At 41.8% G+C, this 21,237-nt stretch overlaps 1 protein-coding gene across 12 annotated transcripts in view; it reads left to right on the forward strand.

The window, feature by feature from the left end:
- CCDC25 (coiled-coil domain containing 25) overlaps positions 1–21,237 on the forward strand; it is a 70,910-nt gene that overhangs the window by 32,235 nt on the left and 17,438 nt on the right. For 4 of the 12 annotated variants that reach the window (XM_049711746.1, XM_033429819.2, XM_049711750.1 and 1 more), the window contains 3 exons: positions 2,618–2,721; positions 2,924–3,126; positions 12,341–12,386. In XM_049711746.1, the coding sequence (XP_049567703.1) occupies positions 2,618–2,721; positions 2,924–3,126; positions 12,341–12,386 (353 nt within the window). Of the gene's footprint in view, positions 1–342; positions 446–1,366; positions 1,507–2,617; positions 2,722–2,923; positions 3,127–12,340; positions 12,387–16,202; positions 16,258–17,200; positions 17,607–21,237 lie in introns of those variants that run through there. The other 8 variants (XM_049711749.1, XM_049711747.1, XM_049711748.1 and 5 more) reach the window with 6 other exon arrangements.

Raw genomic sequence — 21,237 nt, forward strand, 5'->3', positions numbered from 1 at the left:
ACTCCATAAATCATTAAATTGCAGTTAGTTTTAGGACATTGCATTTTTATGAGTAGAAGAAGAGCTCCTCAGATTTCCAGTTAAAATCTTTGGTTATGGAAAGAAAAATAATAAAAATTGAAACTACGTCATTATCCTCCTTCCTTGTGTGTTGCAACCTCTTTAATGTGTTTTCGTGCCCCTGGCTAGCAGATGTGAATTTATTAAAAGAGCTTTGGACTCTTGCTCTTATTCTTGGCCCGGCCTCTTTCTTCTTAATCCCTTTATAGTTTACTAGTTCTAAAGAAAACAGAAAAGAGGAAGAGTCATTGAATCACTGAATCACTCTTCTCTCCTCTTCAGCCTTCCACAGGGATAGCTCACTCATAAGGAGCTAAGCCCAAGCGTCTCACTCTCAGGAGTCAATAGCAGAGGATGCTGAGGAGTGAAGAAGATTGTCTTTGCTGTGAGATTTGCTAAGTACACTACATTTGCGTCACTGTGTTATTAAAATATTTCCCTCCCTGGTTGACCACCTTCAGCGCTGTTTGTCGTCATAGAACCTGGTCAGCCTCTTCTTTATTCATTTTATAATCTCTTGCCAGATTAAACTTTCTAAAAGCTTAGACACTTTCTGTGACACCCTTCACCTTGCCTCTACAGTTAAACCCAAACTTCCTAAGCTGGCATTTAAGCATCTTTGATCTGACCACAGACTTTGTTTCCCTTCATGTATTTCATACTCCAGCCAAAGCAGATATTTGCTGGTTTCCTGCTTTGTGCCTTTGCTTGTATTGTTCCCTCTGCCCTCAATGTTACACTCCTGCTCAGTCATCACATGTCTAGATTCGAGCTAAGGTTCAAGGGCTACGCCGTAGTTATAGTAATAGTAATAACAGCTAGCATTGAATGTTAATTACATGCCTGGCACTGTGCCAAGAACATTACAAATTGTTCATTTATCAACTCTACTGAAGTAAGATATTACTTTCATTTTATAGATGAGGAAGCTGAATTTAAGAAATTAAGAATTAAGGAACTTAACCTCTCCCACGGAGCCTTTTCCTTCCTCCAGCTTTGAGTGACCACTGCCCTCTCTGAACTCCCTTAACTCTTTACCTGTATCTTTCCAATATCACTTGATAACTTCTAATTTTCATTGAAATTATTTATGTACTTATCTGCCTTCCTTTAACCTTCAAAGGCAGGATCCATCATCTGATCCATGTTTGTATCTCCCACAGTGCCTTGCACATGGAGTTTTTTTTTTTTTACTTAATTTTGAAAAAAATTTCAAGCCTACAGAAAAGTTGAAAGAAAATTTAGAATCAACAGTTTTTCTGTATTTGTTTGCCTTCTCCCTGTAATTCACGCAATGTTTTTTTAGCTGAACCATTTGAAAGAAAATCACAGGCGTCATGACCGTTCAGCATGTCCTAAGAAGTACATTGTCGTAAGCAACTGCATTACAGTGATCAAATTCAGGAAATTTAACATCGGTAGAATACTGTTATACAGAGTCCATATGTAAGTTTTGTCAGTTGTCCCACTACCGTCACTTTATAGCATTTTTTTTTTTTGATCCAGGATCATACGTTCTATTCACTTGTCATGTATCGCTGGTCTCCTTTAATCTGGACACTTCTTTGTCTTTCAAGACGTTGACACTTTTAGAGTGGAGACCGCTTTGGCTTGGTCTGATGCTTCCTGTTCAGTAGGACCACATTACGCATTTTGTGGCAGGAATACTATGTAAGTGAAGTCTTGTGCATTACAGTCAGGAGGCACATGCTGCCAGTTTGCCTCAGTTTTGGCGATGTTAACTGATCGCTTAGGTAAGGTCGTGTTCACCAGATTTCTCCAGTGTACATGGTCACTTAATAACCATTGAAATGTATTGCCATCTAATTTAGAAGGGCCTTAGAGAGCACTGGACCAGTGATTAAACTGTGATTCTCAGAGCCGCCTGGGAGGCTGTCAGGGGTGGAGGGGAAACACGAAGTGGGGGTGGTGAGGGGAGAGGAGGAGGGGTGAGCAGGATACCTGGCACCCCTTTCCTCCAGAGCATCTCTGCTTTGATTACTTTGTTATGTTTTCTTTGGTAAAAGAGGTTCCACAGCTAAAGAAACAAAAACCAAAAAGCTCTACTAAACTAGTCCAGTTTCCTCATGTTTCAGATGAGACGCCAGGAGCCATGGGGATTTTCCCAAGCGACACAGCTGGTTTATGGTAGTGCAGGGTAGAAGCCGGTGTCTTGAATCACTTTATCTTGCTGCTTACCCTTTGTTACATCAAGAGCTTCTTTGAGAATCTGAGGAAACCTGTTTGGTCCTTTTCTGTTTAAAAACACATACAATAAAATTTGCATTCAATTTTAGAGAGTCTCAAAGATCCCTGAAGCTGATCTCTTGACCCTGCTTTTCATCAGAATACTTTAGCTTGAATTGCTGGTCGGCTTTCCCATTTGCCTTTGTGGGTGGCTTCTTTTTAAAAAAAAAGTATTTTGTGGTTTCAAACACTTGGTGGCTTGTTCATTCTCAGCCTTTTCCTTTGTTGGATTATGGTGACAATTGTGGGTGAGGGGATGCATTGCTCAGCGTCCTCCTCCCCACATGTTGAAGACAGTCTCTCTTGGCAGGCTGCAAGATGAACAACGTCAATGTGGTTTATACCCCGTGGTCTAACCTGAAGAAAACGGCCGACATGGATGTGGGACAGATAGGCTTTCACAGGCAGAAGGACGTAAGTGTGAACATCACCGGAGGTGGCAGTGCCCTGGCGCTGAGTGGGTGTCTGTCTCTGCTGTTGAGGACTCAGCGCGATGTCTCTTTCCTAAAGGGAATCAAGCTGGGTTACTAAGCTGCTGGAAAGTCCTGCCCTATTCTGGAGGGAAGAAAAAAAACATAAAGATTCAGTATTTTTTTTTCTCTCCATCTCCCTCAAGGTGAAAATTGTGACAGTAGAGAAGAAAGTGAATGAGATCCTGAACCGATTGGAAAAGACCAAAATGGAGCGGTTCCCAGACCTAGAGGCAGAGAAAGAATGCAGAGACCGCGAAGAGAGGAATGAGAAGAAAGCCCAGATTCAGGAAATGAAAAGGAAAGAAAAGGAAGAGATGAAAAAGAAGAGGGAGATGGACGAACTTAGGTATGTTGGAGTTAAGGTACTGACGTTGACCTTGGAGAGTCTTCACTGCTGATTTAATTAGGGGTTAACCCTTAAGAATGGTACAGTTGGCCCTGTGTATCCACGGATCCAGTCAACCATGGTTCAAAAATGTTTGGGGGTGGAAAAAATTCCAGAAAGTTCCAAAAAGCAACACTTGAATTTCCCTTGTGCTGGCAACTGTTGACATAGCATTTACCTTTATGACTATTTACACAGCATTTACAGTGTGTCAGATATTATAAGTAATCTCCAGATGATTTAAAGTATATGGGAGGATGTATGTAGGTTATATGCAAATACTGTGCCATTTTTATAAGGGACTTGAGCATCCGCAGGTTTTGGTATCTGAGGGGGGTCCTGGAACCAATCCCCCATGGATTCCGAGGGACAAGTGTATTCTGGTATTCTGGTAGATGAAGGGACATATAACGAGCTCCAAGCCTTAAATGAGTTAGAATAAGGCATTTATGCTAATGTGTTGGTCAAATGAATTGCCCTTTTATAGGGGCAGGATATGAGAGTGTACAAAATAAAATAACTAATTTTAATCTTAGTTTGGTTTGTAAACGTCTTCAGGTAAAGAAGAAATACTATATTGAGTGTTTTACATTAGCTATGGTATTTGAATGAAAATGTTTCAGCTCTAAAGGCCAGTGTTAGTAACTCTTAAAAGCTGTTTTTAAAACCTCTCTTTTATAGATTTCGAAAGTTTAAAGTAATTAATGTGGAGAGGCCTGCTCCAAAACACAGCATTTTTAAACAATAAATAGTAGTTAAAACACACTTGGATCCTGAAATTCTAGTGTATAAGGCCATGAAAATACTGATTGTATTAGTTTTCTATTGTTACTATAACAAATTACCACAAATTTAGTGGCTTAAAATGACATAGATTTATCATCTTACAGTTCTTCATGTTAAAAGTTCAAAATAGTTCTCACTGAGCTAGAATCAAGGAGTCTGCGGGGCTGTGTTTCTTTCTGGAGCCCTAAGAGAAAATCTGCTTACCTTCCAGCTCCTCGAGGCCACCCACACTCCTTGGCTTGTGACTCCTTCCTCATCTTCAAGGCCAGCAACAGTGCATCTCTCTGCCCCTTCATAGTCACGGCCCCCTCTCTGACCACAGCCTTCTCTGCTTCTAAGGACCAATGTGATGACATTGGGCCCACCCAGATACTGCGTGATAATCTCCCCATCTAAGATCTTTTTTAATTTTAATTTTATTTTAAAATGATAAAAATTTATTCAGTTTTGTAAATTGAACATCAAACCTCTTTTAAATTAAATTTAAATAAGTGAATCGGACACAAATGGAGAGAAATCACAGGAACTCTATTAACAGAAAGGGAATGAATTCTGGAATCTATTGGTTTTTAGAAAAATAGTGCTGAGTAGTAGCTGGACAGCATTCTGGGCACTTTCATTTCAGCATCTTCCCTGAAGTCCTTGCAAATGTCATTTATCTCAATGCTCTCAGGTTCACAAGAACTTCTAGAGATGAACTACTTTTCTCTTCCTGCTTGTATTACACAATGAACCATTGTACTTTCATCATCTTACCTTATCCACTCTCTTTTTCCATTCCTCATTATTATTCACCAAGTCAGGTTCCATGCCTTTTCAGAGTGCCAAGTTATCAGCTCCATTCTCACCGTGTCAAGCAGTCTTCATGACAATTTATAGTCTTCTCTTTATTACAACTCTAAATTTCCATAGGGTGAAGTCTAAAGAAGATATGTATGAGCTTTGTTTTTGTATAGTTTTATGTTTTTTGGGGTTTTTTTAACATCTTTATTGGAGTATAATTGCTTTACAATAGTGTGTTAGTTTCTGCTTTATAACAAAGTGAATCAGCTATACATATACATATATCCCCATATCTCTTCCCTCTTGCGTCTCCCTCCCTCCCACCCTCCCTATCCCACCCCTTCCCATCTAAGATCTTTAATTAAAGTCCCTTCTGCCATGTGAGGTAACATATTCGCAGGTTCTGGAGATTAGGATGTAGACATTTGAGTAAGATCATTATTCTGCCTACTATACTGACTCTCTATAGGTGCATAGTACTATACCTGAAGGGGCCTCAGTTTTTCTTTGAGAAAGAAGGAGATTAATCCTGCCACTTCCAGTCACAGAATTCCTAGATTTTTTCCCACTATTTTCCATAGATTTCATTTGTGATAAGTATACCAAAAAAAAAAAAAAAGTTACTGATTCCTTTGGGAAGGGTATAGGATCAGTATGAGCTGTCTTGCCCTGTCCTGACCTAATTTCCTTGGAATACCCTGGATTATTAGAAAGATCATTGGGCCAGAGTGGAGGTTTTATGATCAAGCACTGGTATTTATTCGTTATCCATATGCACGCGTCCCTGTTGGGGGTTCTGCTAAAACAGGGTGAGTGACTGCATTTACAATACAATATTCAAATGGAGAACTCTGGAAGTGTTACCCCAAGTTATAAGCTGCCAGCATGAGACAGACTGATGCAGAGATTTAAACGTTCAATTTGACGTAGAATTGTGAGTCCATTTTGTGTTGTGAGTGAAAGACAAATTAGCAATACCATTAGTTTTGAAAAATGTGTGGAATTTTGAGTGATACAGGATTTAGACTATTCTTTTTGCTTTTAGTGCGGAGTGGAGAAAAAATTGAAAACATGCCTTTTTGTGCCTCTTAAAACTCTACCGTAATGTTGTTTAGAGACATAATATTATATGTTAGAAATATAATGTCACTTAATTTATTTACAACATTTTTTTTTAGACTTGTAGGGTCTTTATATTTTTTTAATATTTATTTATTTGGCTGCGTCGGATCTTAGTTGTGGCCCTCGGGATCTTTGTTGCAGCGTGTGGGCTCTTAGCTGTGGCATGCATGTGGGATCTAGTTCCCAGACCAGGGATCCAACCCAGGCCCCCTGCACTGGAAGTGCAGTGTCTTCCCCACTGGACCACCAGGGAAGTCCCTACTTATAACATTCAATAAGAAAGATTAGCTAACATTTTTGGACACTTGTCATCTGCCCAACACTGTATTGTGCTTTACTGCATTATCTCATTTAATCCTAACAGTAGCCATGTGAGGCAAATGTTTTGATCATCTGCATTTTGTAGAAGAGGAAACAGACTGAGGAGCAGTTAAGTAACTCGCTCAGAAGCACGTAGCTTGTCTCGGTCTGATTCTCAAGCTCACACACACTGTTACCACTCTCTTCTGCCCTCTGTTCAGTCCATTCCGCAGCTTCTGTGAAACTCCAGCAAAGAGCTCTAAGCTTCGGACTTGTTCTATAACCTGTTTTTATACACTTGCAGTGCTAGCATCACTTTAATTTCTGTCTTTGACTCTTCCACCCGAGAGATCAAAGGCTATGCCTACAAAATCTTCTCATTCTGAAGTCTTTCACTTGCCTTTCTGACAAGGAAAATACCATTAAGTTTCACCAACAGTTGATTCTTTTGTTTGGACCATCTGGTAAGGAATGTCCAATTTAGTTGCTGTGATAGCTGAAGAAAATTGACTTCTGAGTCTTCAGGGGATTCTACAGATAAACTGAGAAGATAGTCTCATCCTGGACAGTATCCCCAGTGCTTCCAGATGATTTCAGGGAAGAAATCCTTAACAGCCTCACACCCAGAAGATATCCAACTTCTTTCCAATTCTAAAGCCATTATTTAGACTCTAGACTCCTTTTTTCAACTTTCTGAACAGGAATGGCAGTAAGCTTTTCATTTCTAATTTCTACCAGGAGAAAAAAAATGGATGGAATTGTCATTGTATAGTCCAGGTTCTCTGAACTCTAGTCAGGAGTATATCCATTAGCCTCGGGATCAGAACAGAACACACAACACAGAAGGCCCCAACTTCCTTCTCAGATGAAAAGAGCAGCAGCCCCTGGAGACAGAACTCCATCTTGTTCTTGCAAATGAGTGCTTTACCCTTGTCCTCGGTGTGCAGAAATTCCAGTGATCTGATAATGTAGATAGGTCTACATAAAGATCATCCTTTTAGGTAGTTTTTTTAAGAAATATTTAGATTGTTTGGGAGGACGCCAGAGTGTGGAGGCTAAATGATAGCAGTATATTAACATCTTCTATTAACCATTTTATTCATTCACACAATAATGAAAAGTTCCCCTTATTTAGGCTTCACATATTAATTCTCACTTACCCATCTTGTTCGTTAGCTCTTTAGACAGCTTTTTAGCTCACACTTGCCCTGTCAGCCTAGTATCTTGTGGGATTTTGGTTTAGAGAATCTTTGTATAGGGTTAGGTGTAGGGAGGAAGCCTCACATGGCATGTTCTTTACGTACCTGCTACACTGTAAGCCATACACAGAGTAAGAGGATGTAGAAAAAGAGAGTCTACATAGGTTTTGAAAGTAGTCAGAGCCTTAGAAGTGACTTGCCTGGAAAGTTAGAGAAGCAGAACAGCTTCTACTCAGTCTCCATGTAGTTTTTGGAGAGGTCCTTCAGGCAGGTACCTGTGAGTCTCCCAGGGGACACCACAGATTCTGTGGAAGAGTGTCCGTGGCTCCCTCCAATGTGTCGTAGTCAGTTTCATCTCAGTAGTTAGATTCATGGTTACAGACTGCCTACCTGCTGTGTTTATTTATTTTTTTTAATGCATCTTTATTGGAGTAAAATTGCTTCACAATGCTGGGCTGGTTTCTGTTGTACAACAAAGTGAGTCAGCTATATGTATACATATATCCCTATATCCCCTCCCTCTTGCGCCTCACTCCCACCCTCCCTATCCCACCCCTCTTAAGTCGTTGCAAAGCACCAAGCTGATCTCCCTGTGCTATACATCTGCTTCCCACTAGCTATCTACCTTACATTTGGTAGTGTATATATGTCCATGCCACTCTCTCACTTTGTCCCAGCTTCCCCTTCCCCCCTGCCCCCTGCCCCCATATCCTCAAGTCCCTTCTCTACGTCTGCATCTTTTTTCCTGCCCTGCCACTAGGTTCATCAGTACCAATTTTTTTTAATATTCCGTATATATGTGCTAGCATACGGTATTTGTTTTTCTTTTTCTGACTTAATTCACTCTATATGACCGACTCTGGGCCCGTCCACCTCACTACAAATAACTCAGTTTCGTTTCTTTTTATGGCTGAGTAATATTCCATTGTATATATGTGCCACATCTCCTTTATCCATTCATCTGTTGATGGACACTTAGGTTGCTTCCATGTCCTGGCTATTGTAAATAGTGCTGCAGTGAACATTGTGGTACATGTCTCTTTTCAAATTATGCTTTTCTCAGGGTATAATCTTGTATTCACTTGCTTGGCTTTTGTCATACTGTAACAAACATCTATTAACATCAAAATGAAGCTCACCATCTGAACATTGAAACCGGAAGAAACAAGCAAGTCAACAACAGATCAGAAAAGACCAAGGGTGGGGCCTGAGTTTACCTGAGATGGGGATATTTAAATTTGGGAGTCTCAGAGATCAGAATTGGAACCTGAGGTTCAGGTGATTGAAGTCAGGAAAGTACAAGACCCAGGTAAGATGGCAAGTCACAGGTAAGCCTGTCGTCAGTCTGAGAATTGGCATGAACTTGATTTGGGGGCAGAGATTACTTTAGCAAGGAGGTTAATGTGTGAAAGGTTATAGCTCATCAGTGGCAAAGCAGGAATTCAAACTCAAGTCTGTAATTCTGAAGTCCACACTTCTACTGTAGCTTGCTGCCTGTGAGGCAAAGAATGCCCAGGTTGGCAAGACCTGAGTCAAGGTGATTCAAAGGCAAATAAAAGAATGAAAAATTAGGTACATTGGAGAGTGACTTAGAAGGTTTTGTTTAGTCCAGAATTTCATGCTGTAAGTGCTAAGGAACGACTGTAGGTTTCCTGGGATATTAGGAAGGAGAAAACTTGTCGGAAGGGTTTATTGGCGATGTGTCAAGGAGGTAATGGTGAGACCAGTGATTGAAAGGATGGTATGGTCAGGTGTAGAAGTGGCTGCTTTCACTGTACCTCCTGTTGTTTCTCTCTCACACACTACTGCTGCTGCCTTCCATAAGTAATGCTGTGTTGTGCCACAGGTCTTTGTTTTAATGATAAGCTCCCTCAAAGCAGCACTTCTGCATTCCTGTATCTCCTTGAATGCGACCCTGTGCTTTGCACATGCAGTGAGTGACTCGTCAGTACATTACAGGTGAATAAGTAACTGAAATTAGCTTCCCTTGATACAGTGATGCTTGAGCTAAGATCCAAACTATTTTGCTAGTTAAAAGGGCAGGGGCAGTGGAAAGAGTACCGGAAGCAGAAGGAACTGTGTGTGCAAAGACCACATCACAGGACTAAAAGCCGACCCAAACGTCTGGAGCAGCAGGGGTGAGGGAGCCCAGGCATCAAGGGCTAGTCCAGCAGGGCCTTGTTGGTCATGTTTGTCTTCAGGCTGAGGGTTTTGTGAGGTCATTGGAGAGTGTTAAGTCAGGGGTAGTGTGATGAGGTTTGTGTTTTGGAAAGGTCATGTGACTGACCTGATTGGAAAGGGTGCCAGGTAGGGGTGTGGCTAGGCCAGTAGCTGTCCACATGACAGAGTTAGTCGCTTGGGCTGTGGTGGTGATGTGGAGGCAGAGAGAACTGGACCAATGAGAAATAGTTTTCAAAACTGGACGAGGATTTGAAAATAGATTGGATTCAGAGGAGGGGCAGGGAAAAGAATGACTGCGGGGATTCTGGCTTGTGAAATGGAATGGACAGTGATGCTGTTCTTTGAGCTAGGAAATGCTGGAAAGGAACCAAACTGTTTTTGGTTGGAGGGAAGACCATGAGTTGGGTATGGACATAGGACTCTGAAAGTGTCTTTGAGGCATCCCCGAAAAGTCAGACAGGCAGTTGGATTAATGGGTTGGAGCGCAGAGGAGGTGTGTGGCCTAAAGAAGGGTAATTTGTGTGTTGCTTTCATATGAGTGGGAATTCGGACCCTGTGGTTCCTGAACCTGGCTCGTAGATGCCCACAGCTGGGCGCTTGAAGGTATTTTAATCTTCACAGGTGATTTTAAAATAAAGTTGGAAGTGAGGTTCTCTGCTCATAACTACTTTTTTATCAACATGGCTTTCTCTTTCTGCTCATGCAACTTATTGATCTTATCTGTCCATTTATATCTTATTGATACCACTGACTCTTACAAGCATCATTACTATCTCTCTCTGGGTGCCTCCCAGCTCATTGTCTCTGTCCGTGACAAGTCTCCTTCCCTCTGGTCCTCAGTTTCCAGTTTCTACAGTTCATATTTACTTGGTTGTCCCACCATCACTTCAAGTGTGACATTGTCCTAAACCAAGTACATCTTCTTTGCAACATTTTCCCATTTCTCTCAGTTGTAACATTATTGCCTTCAGATCACTCATGCTAGAAACCTTGGTGTCATCTTTGATTCCTCTCAGATTTATCCCTTCTTACCGGCACAGCCGTTAACCCCTTGCGTTCGTGCCCTCAAGGTGGGATATTGCGGTGGACTGGAGCACGATGGCCTGACTATAAGCTTGGGAGTCAGATCTGGGTTCAAAACCTCCCTCTGCACTTGTTCGCTGTGACACCTTGGACAGCTTCCGTAACTCCTGTGTGTACAGTGGGCCTGCTGCTATCCCTTGCCTTAGGAGGTGGTTGTGGGGATGAGCAGTAATTTATGAAGCACATAATACAGGTCCTAGCAAGTAAAGGGTCCTTGGTAAATGGTAAGTACCGTTGTCATTAACTGGTCTCCTTGCCTTAATTGCCCTTCTCCCTCTCTTGTCTCTGCTACAGATTATGTTTTTAAATTTATTTTTTTAAAATATATTTATTTGGTTGCACTGGGTCTTAGTTGTGGCAGGCAGACTACTTAGTTGTGGCAGGTGGGCTCCTTAGTTGTGGCACATGGGCTCCTTAGTTGCGGCTCACAGGCTCCTTGGTTGTGGCTCTCCGGCTCCTTAGTTGTGGCTTGCAGGCTCAGTGGTAGCTTGCCGGCTCCTTAGTTGTGGCATGCAAACTCTTAGCTGCAGCATGCATGTGGGATCTAGTTCCTTAACTAGGGGTCGAACCCAGGCCCCCTTCCTTGGGAGCACGGAGTCTTTTTTTTTTTTTTTTCCGGCACGTGGGCCTCTCACCGCTGTGGCCTCTCCCGTTGCGGAGCACAGGCTCAGCGGCCATGGCTTACGGGCCCAGCCACTCTGCGGCATGCGGGATCCTCCCGGACCGGGGCACGAACCCGCATCCCCCACATCGCCAGACAGACCCTCAACCACTGCGCCACCAGGGAAGTCCCAAGGGAGCACGGAGTCTTAACCACTGCACCACCAGGGAAGTCCCCGGATTACACTTTTTAAAACACTGGTATTATGTGGTCTTACTTTCCTTTGTCTCTTTATGTATTTTTACTAGAACTTTTTATATAGCCACTACTGAATAGGTCTTATTTCCTTTCCTGATAAGCTTTTTGGGGTTAAGCTTTGTCTTATTCATCATTTTGTCGTTTCTTCCCATTCCATTTTCTCCCCAGGCTTAGCGCAGGGACTTATACATCATGGATATTTAATAAATACTTGTCGAATCTCATCTGTCTACTCAATCGTGTACTGTGGCTTCCTGCTGATCGCACTGCTTTGACTCACATAGTTAGGACGAGGTAATTTAGCCCCACACATCCGGCCTGATTTCCCGCTACTTGGCTTTCAGACTCCACTTGAGTTGGTTTGAAATGTCATTGTAAGTACCATCTCTTTGCCTTTGCTCATGCTGATCTCTGCATCTGCCCTCCTCAGTCATCCTCCCTACTTGTCAGGCTCAGTTTGGGTTACACGTCACCTGAGAAGAGTACCCTGACAGCCCTTTCCACACTAATGTGTTTCTTCTTTTGAATTCCTGTAGATCTATAGTCTGGACAGTGTACTTCAGGTCTGAATCATGTCTGCTCTTGGCTATAGATGAAGTTCCTCACTGAATAATGCCACCACCTCACCGTTATTGTGGAAGTGACATGATATGAGTGAGCAAGCGTGTTTGTAAACTATAAAGTGTAGTGCACATGTTATTTATTGTCATAGATATTTATCCTTTATATGTTGCAATCTCCTTGAGCTCAGCAGGGATTATATTTTCTTTGAAAGGCCCTCAGCATTGCTAGATACCTGGTAGAGGTTCATGAGATACTTGGCAGCCAAATAACCTTACTTTAAATGTGTTTTTTCTTCTAGGAGCTATTCATCACTAATGAAAGTTGAGAATATGTCTTCAAATCAGGTATGTTCAAGTTCTTTGCTCTAATGTTGTGCCTTGAAATAATTCACTAAGTTTTTAATGACCGAGTTTCTGGCCAGTGTTGGTTCACATGTTGCAGATGGCTTGACGTGGTTTGGCAACAGTCATACACTCAGGTGGATTCTATTAGACATTGACCGCCCCCCCCTTCCCTGTGGACTTTGCCTTGTGTTTGTTTTTAAGTAGGTCACCTCGTGGAAAGAGATTGTTACACCTTGTCTGTTGTGAAGTGCAGGTCTGTTAGTATTTATAGGACTTTCCCATTCCCCATTCCCCTCTTTTCTAGTTGCAGGCATGCAAAAGTGCCTTTATCTATTACTGTTCTATGTTAATGTGACCATAGATTCTATATTGTAGTTGAGCGAGGACAAAATTATCACCTTCAGTTAAATGAAACAAAAGATCTTATTTGTAGTCTAAACAGCAGTATTGGTTGTCTTCATGTTCCTCAGGACCTACGATAAAGGGGAATGGTGATCCACGTGTCTTTCCCAAAATTTATTTTGAAGTGTCTAGAGATAGTACAATTTAGCTATTATTAAACAGTCTTTGCGGAAAATTGAAATTAGGTGGATATATTTGCTATGTTGAATGTTTACAGTATAATGTATGATGCTTTAGATCTGTGTTGTCCAGTGCACTGGGCACTCATTGCATGTGGCTATTTAAATTACATTTAATTTGATTTAATTTAAAAATTCAGTTTCTCAGTCACACTAGCGATGTGTGGCTAGTGGCTATGATATTGGACAGTGTAGAAATAGAACATTTCCGTCACAGCAAAAGATACTGTTAAACAGAACTGCTCTAGATGCTTGGAAATAACAGAATTTAAGGTCCCTTAAGGGTTACCTAGCCAAACCCCATATTCAGTGCATGAATTATAATTGTTAATAGGATTTTACACCTTGTTCATAGCTATATATCCTTCTAAAAATGGATAAGAACAATATGTTTATTCCTGTCTCTTTGAAAATCTAAATTTATGAGTCTCCTTTATGAGTCAGAGATGTGTCTTCATAATTTATTCCTGAAAAATTCCGGAGTAGCATTGTGTAATTAAATAGAACCTTGAATTTGAAGTTTAGACACTTAAACTGTCATTTACTAATTGGATAAGACTAATAAAGTTATTTAACCTCTCAGAAGGAGTATTCATCAACAATAAAAGGAGACATATTACTTCCTGAGGCTGTTCTGAAATTTAAACAAGGTCATGTGTGTGAAAGTTCTTCTTTGACTTAGACAATATAAACGGTCATTACTATTTCTTATCCTTGTAGTCCTTAGTTGTTATTTACACACAGAGTATCAGTATCAGAAGATGAGACGTATTTAATAATCCCTTCTGGAAACTATTCTTAGAAAACAGTTTAACAGTTGAGCAGAAGTCTTTAGCATAACCCAAATCTAATGTCTTTGTTGTGATTGTTGTTGCTATTGAAGTTTCCTGTTATTTAGAGACAACTTTTCAGCAGAAATCTGGCACGTATATTATGTTATGACCTTAGGCATTTTCATCATGGATTTTCAAAGTTTGAATGTTGTTTTGGAATTAAGAAATAAACACACACACACATGCGCGTGTGCGTGCGCGCAAATATACATATGTATACAAACACCACCATAATATAGCTACGGATGTTAAAAGTTCCAGAATTAGGAAGTCAGATTTGTAGACCAAAGGATTATTAACCCTTCTGCCTTTCCTCTCTCCCCCGTTGCTGCTACCTCTGTTCCTGAGGCCCAGGTTGGAATCGGGTTCAAATTTCTGAGAAGTTTTGCATTGGGTGTTTCCATTCTCTCTCTCTCTCACAGTGGTAGGACTCACACAGCTTTTCCCCAGACTTCAAAAGGATGGGCTTTCATTCTCTTTGTAACTGTCTTCTGTTAAGGGGACGCAGACCTTTTTTTGATCCACTTTGGCAGCATGATCTGTTGATTTTCAATCAAAGGCTGCTGTTTACATAAGATATGACTTAATTTTTAATTTAGCTTATATAAGTTCATCAGGAAAAATATTAGTCTTCCACTCTGAGGTTGGTTTTAATTTTGAGTTTTTGCTCTCCTATGTAGAATAATTCTCTTCAATCTATAATTTCTTTCTAATCTTTCTAAATTAGGCATCAGGAACCATCAGCAGTTACTTTTGACATTTTATTTGCATATCACTTTTTAAGTGGATGACAAGAAACCTATTTTGCTACGCTGAAAAACATATTGACTCTTAAAGGGAATCTAAAATACAAAAATTGTCCAAATCAAGTCTTGGATCGCAGCTATATATTTAAACGTTACTTTAATCCCAAACACAGATCCCCAGACACATGGCAACTCTGCAGATCTAACCCACAGCCTTTATAGGGAGTAATTTACTTGGATTGGCCCCAAGCCACATTATCTTAGTGAGTTTTGGGGACACAAACATCCTCAGTGTTTGGCATCTAAAGCTGACCTTCAAAGTTGCAGGCTGACTCTTTCAACATCCCTAATGCTGTTATTTCAGTTTAGAACTTTCGGGCAGTCAGAGTTCTGGTGCGTGGATAGACTACAAACATTAGTTTTCTTTTTGTACAATTATCCAAGGCATTTTTACTGTGGCCTCAGTTCGTTGTGCTAATTGAAGAGAAGCACAGAGAAGCCTGCTGAATGAAACTAGAGATCAAACCAGACTTCACAGAAATCACTGTTTTCCACCTGTTCCTCCTATTTCCCTGCCCATCTTTAATACGAGTTATTAAGGAGAAAAGCATATAGCATACCTATAAGCGTAAGTCCTCTCCCTCTCTAACAAGTCAGGTATAAAGCAGCGGGAAAGAGAGAGAAGTCAAAACAGTGTTGTGTTCAAGTTATGACATTTTCAAGCAAATGTCCCGGAAGTCACATTATTAGTGAATGTTGGCATCCAGAGCAGTTTTCTTAGCGTGTGCAGTAGCCCAGAAAGGAGTTTGGGGCTCTACTTTTGTACTTGATCTTCAGGACTTGTTTACACTATATACCACCATCATGTAAGATGTTTTTCATCAAAAGCTTGGGAAGCCAGCTAACTTGATACCTAGCCTGTAGTTTCCTGCTGACTTTTTCAGTTAAAAAAAAAAAAAAAAAGGAGCTTCCCTGGTAGCGCAGTGGTTGAGAGTCCGCCTGTCGATGCAGGGGACACGGGTTCGTGCCCCGGTCCGGGAAGATCCCACGTGCCGCGGAGCGGCTGGGCCCGTGAGCCATAGCCGCTGAGCCTGCGCGTCCGGAGCCTGTGCTCCGCCACGGGAGAGGCCACAACAGTGAGAGGCCTGCGTACCGCAAAAAAAAAGAAAAGAAGCCATCTTGTGAAATAACAGATACGTGATGACCCTGAGGCTCAAAGTAATGGAATTTAGGTCAAAAATATTTTTACATATTTGCAGCTTTGTTGGCATTAAAACATTGAGGCAGTATTTGTTTGGTTTCATTTTATGGTATATTTGTTGAAGGAAGAGTTACATTTCCTTTCGGTCACTCTTGCTACATCCTATACTAAGTCATTGGGCCTTACTTCATAATTTGGGAATCATTGGTCTCTTATTGCTGGGCAATCCAGGCCATGTAATGACACCTTAGAGAATATAGCTGCTAATCTAGCTCTTCTAAACAACTAGCAATTAAAGATAGAGAAGAAATGAGTGAATATAATTATTTTACTTTTTACTCTGAATTCTGCAGTTCGGCATAAGGAGGCTTGTTACCTAATACTAATTGTAAATTTTTTTAATCAAGTTATTTATTTCGAAGGCTTTTATGGTTTCACTGTTTTGTTTCCTACAGGACGGCAATGATTCAGATGAATTCATGTGAATGGAGAAAAGGACCTTTTAAAGATGTGAATTTAGGGACAGTTGCAGAAGTTTTGATTTCATCTGTGTTCTGAGTCATAAACAACAACCAACCAAAATAATATTCTACAAATATTACCAACTTCGGAGTTAAAAAAAATTGTTCCCTTTTCTGCTTTCAGAAAAGGAGCAAATACACACACACACACACACACACACACACACACACACACACACACACACGTATACAATATAGTTGGACTTGAAGACAGCATATAACTTTAGGAAGGTGAAAATATTTTTGCCAGAGCATGTCCTGGTACCTCATGAAGGTTGGCTGCCCTTGTTCTTGGAATGTTCCCTTCACCCCCGATTTCCTGATTAGAAAAAAAAAAAAAAAGCATGGGTTTTGAAGGTGATAGTGATGTTTTCAGAAGGTTGCTGGCTTCAATGGTCATGTCCCATTGTGCCAGCTGAGTCTGTTAGCAGAGCTGCCCTCAGCTCGTCCAAGCTTCCACGTGCTACGTCCTTCCTTTTCCCATTGAGAGCCTCCATCGAGGTACCATCAGGCTTAAATAAATAGTTGGTGTTAATCAAGGTTGGGCCTTTTGGCGATTTTTACCTGAGCACCAAGTAACCCCAGCTGCGTATATTAAACTTCAGGCTCCAGAGGCATTTCTCAGCAGTGAGGGGAGAAATAGGAAGGGATGCTCTGTGGATCATTTTGAAGATGTAGGTTACCTGATTTTTGTCTTGGGATGTAGCATAAAGCACAAGTCTACTTGGCAGTTATGGTTTTAGAAAGAATTAAGCATTTCACTAGCCAGCCAAGTAGTTTATTTACCTTGAAATAATATTTATTTTGAGTTAGAACCCCAGAGTGCAGATTTCTCAATTGTAGACTCAGTAACTTAATATGTAGCCGTCCTACCCATCTGCACCACCTGCCCTCCAGGATGATTCTGAATAGAAGATATATTTTTATTACAGCCTGCAAGGCAACCCGTGTGGCAAGAGATAGGACAAGACAATGAAAGGGGAAGGCACAAAGCCTGCAGGTCAGAAGACATGCAGATGCACATTTTAACCACACGCAGAGTCTGCAGCTGTATTCTAACCCAGCAAAAATACCTCCTCCAGCAGATATTCCACCTGTAACAGCACTTTGGAGTGGCGGGTAAAACCACAAGACTTCAGGGTTTCTGTTTATCCCAAGTTGGTGTATGGGGTTGAACTGGAAGATTTCCTGAGACATAACTCGGCCAAATTGTGAGAAGGGGTGTGGGAGATGACTCCAGAAATTTGTGATTGTGTGTGTATATATGTCCAGTCATATTCAGCCTGGAGTTCTATGAGTTGGAAATGTAATAATAAAGACTTGTTTTTTTATTTGGGAGGATACTGATATATAAATTCTTAGCTTGTTATTTCCTTCCCCAAACTAGTTTTGAGGGTGATCGGGCTGTGAAAACCTCATCTATTATATAGGCTTAAACTGGTAGGTTCTACGGGGTAATCTTCCTGCCTCACTGATAAATGTGTCTCTCCCCCAGATGCCCACTGGGTCAGAGTGGATGACCTTTCTCAGACACACTCTGGATTGAGTGTAAATTAGTAACTGTGCTTCTTTAATTAGGTGGCCCTCCTGCCTGGTTACTGTAGGCAAACTGCTGCAAATGTCTAGAATGGGGAGACTTTGCTTCTAACATCGCCGTTGTCACCTCAGCTCTCTCTGCTGCTTAAGAAGGACTCCTCTCTACCGCACATTATAACATATACAGGGAGAGGTTTTGAAGAATACATCTGTTTTTACTCTAGTGTGAGAGATCCTGGGGTCCACGTCGTACATATGTCCTAACTCTCAGCTGACACTGGTTTCTAATGTCAAGGTCTCTCTTCTGAATCCCTGGCGCTCAAACCTTTCTAGCTGCTCTGTGGTGGTCTCCTCCTACCTCTGCCTGTGCGGTGGGTAGGTTTCTTTCCCCAGCTCCCGTGGTCCCAGAGGAAGCATCGTCCTTTTGAGGACATTGGTTCAGTGCCAACCGGTCAAACTGTTGGCACTGAAGTCATCTCATTTCTTGCTATTGGCATGTTTCCTCAGCTTCCTGTAGGAAAATTCCAAATTGTTGGCAATTTTATGAGCTGTGTCCTTGATCAAATCATGCATAAAGAGGATTTCTCTTTCCAGCTCTGCCTTCAGTTTCCCCACTCTGATCTGCGTGCAGGTGAGGTTCACATTATCGTTTAATTTACTTCACAAACTCTGTTGTATTCCTGTAGCTTGAGAATTTATTTCTTATCCACCTTTGTTGACCTAGGGTCATGATCTTTGGGCAAGGGGAAGTTTGTCACAGAGCTTGTGGTGGAACAGACTAGGATGTTTACCAAAATATAGGAGGTTTTGACCTTAGCAAAGTAGGCACTAAGCTGTAGTTGAACCCCTTCAGTATCTCTTTGTTGTGCTGGGTTTTTTGTTTTTTGGGTTGTTTTTTTTTGCGGTACGCGGACCTCTCACTGTTGTGGTCTCTCCCGTTGCGGAGCACAGGCTCCGGACGCGCAGGCTCAGCGGCCATGGCTCACGGGCCCAGCTGCTCCACGGCATGTGGGATCTTCCCGGACCGGGGCACGAACCCGTGTCCGCTGCATCAGCAGGCGGACTCTCAACCACTGCGCCACCGGGGAAGCCCTGTTGTACTGTTTTTAACACTTTCTGAAGCCCAGATTTTGGTGAACCTTTTAACTCTTCAGTGCCAATGGTTTCCCCCACTTGGGAAGGAAGGTAAGAGCCACACATACAGCAAGATTAGAGAAGGAGAGTTCAGCTCTACCCTCTTGTTTAGGAGCAAAGCTCCTCTTCCCACATTTGCGTCTGTCAGAGACGGGAAACTCTCGTCTTCCAAGCTGGAACAGGTTATGGGAAAAACTGAGCAGGATGGAGAAATGGAACACTTTCCAGTTTTTCCCGAGCTGTGGTATTGAAGCCGCTTTTCTCTGATTTGAAGTACAGCATTGTGAATAATAAATCCCATACTCAGAATGATCATAGTAAAGCTGAGTGGGCAACCTTTGGATTTTAAAGTAGACTGTGAAAATATCCAGCTGTACTCAAAAGTGTAAAATTAGAAACTTAAATTCCAAGCTAAATGTCCATCTTGACCCATCTAACTACAGCAAGTGTGTGACAGCTGGGAAATGAGGACAGCACGGCTGGTGCTTCAGCAGGCGCACGTTCAAGTTGGGCTTCGTGAGAGCTCTTCTCTGCCAAGTGCACGTGGGCCCAGCACAGGCAAGAGACTCGTGTGCGTTATATCATTTCACAAACGAAATGCATGATGCCCCCCACGTATTCATCATGTTCTGGATGAATGATATGTAAACTAGAATACAAGCTGATAGTTTGAGAAGAACCAAGTGTGTGTGGGAGATTCACTTTTACTTTTCTCCTCCATGATGCAGTCTCACTGATGGGATGTGTAATTATTTTAGGCATATAGGAAGAAGGAGGTTCTCGGCTACCTGAGATGATGCCCTTTGAGCAGTCAGTTTTGCCCTTTAGCAGGAAGAAGAGAGCAAATTACAGTAAAGGGAAGATGGCCCAAGAATTCCAGGAAGAGAACTGAAGAACTCAGAGCCTGAGGGCCGTGATCTTTGAGCCCTAGAATTTGAAGTCTATGACTCATTCCCCACCCCCCTAGAGTTCCTAGGGGTCTGCCTGAGACCCTGACCCTGGAATGAGGTGCAAAACATGTAGACTTGCTGGAATGCTATCACTGATGAATGTCGTATCTCTGGGCCAGCGTTCTGTTTATAGAGTCACCCCTTCTGTGACAGTGCCTAATGTTACCCAGTATGTTGGCAGGAGGTATCAGGATAGAAGGAGCCACAGAAACAGTCAGGCTTTGCTCCCAGCTATAAAAAGCGTGTTTGACTTCTTAAATGTTTATTAGAGGATGCTGGGTTCTGTTTGTCACTAGTCAAGGCAATACCTGCGCCCTTTTGGTTTTAACTGCCTTAGCTACTAGAATCCTGGGGTTTAAGGTTTTGAGTAAATCAACCTATCTGGGGAATGTAGGTTGAAACCAGACTTTTCATATAGAAAAATGTAGAGATCCGTGTATATTCTTGGTGGACTCAGGAGTCCACTGAAAATACAAATAGCTATCTAACGCCACGTGTTAACCATGGCTTACCATTAGAATATACATACCTCCATTTTCTCACAACTGATTGCTTTGTTTTGTCTTGCCAATTTCATGGTGTCAATTACTGGAGGAACTCCAAGCTCTCCACCTTAGTGGTTATGACTGCAGTTCTGTACTGTGCCAGATGAAATAAGAAACAGTTCTCTGTGTTGGCACGCACCAGTGGGCTCTGACTAGGCGTTTTCTGCTTTTGTTGACAGCCAAGGAACAGAGGCCAGGGGAAGTGAACGCTCACCCTAGAATCCCATGTAGCTTTTGCTAGTACCCAACCCTGGTGAGTGGGTGTCAGTGTTTAAGGCTAAAAAAAAAAAAGGAATTCTCCAAAGTCAGTATTGTTTTTCAATCCCACATCAACCCCATCCTGTAACCACTGCATTAAAAATATAAGATGAGTGGCCTGACGTTTCACATCCTGCCTAGGTGAAGGCTTGGCTGCCTGCGTTCTTGCTGGCATTTTGGTTTCTGCCTCAGCACTTTGCCTTGTAGAGAGAAGGTCAACATTTGCTTATGATTTCTGGGATGTGCTTATGAGAATGGGATTTTCCAGGTGTTGAGGGCTGTTCTGTGGAACTTGAACCGTTTTAGCTCTTAGTCAGATTCAGGGTCAACAGGTTAAAATTGCAGACCGAGAAATGTCAAGAGAAAAATACAGTTCGAGCAATGGCCTTTTATCCGTCTCAGCCTTGCCAGAATTATCTTCAGTTGTGGAGCCCCTCGCTTCGTTCTATTAATCCCTTCAAAACTCTGAAATTTTTGTTCTTTGGTTAACGTACTCTGCACCCAGTGAGGCTTACATAACTTATTTCCAAACTAGAATTGCTCTAA

This window comes from Orcinus orca, chromosome 6 (genome assembly GCF_937001465.1).
Source record: "Orcinus orca chromosome 6, mOrcOrc1.1, whole genome shotgun sequence".
NCBI lineage: Eukaryota > Metazoa > Chordata > Mammalia > Artiodactyla > Delphinidae > Orcinus > Orcinus orca.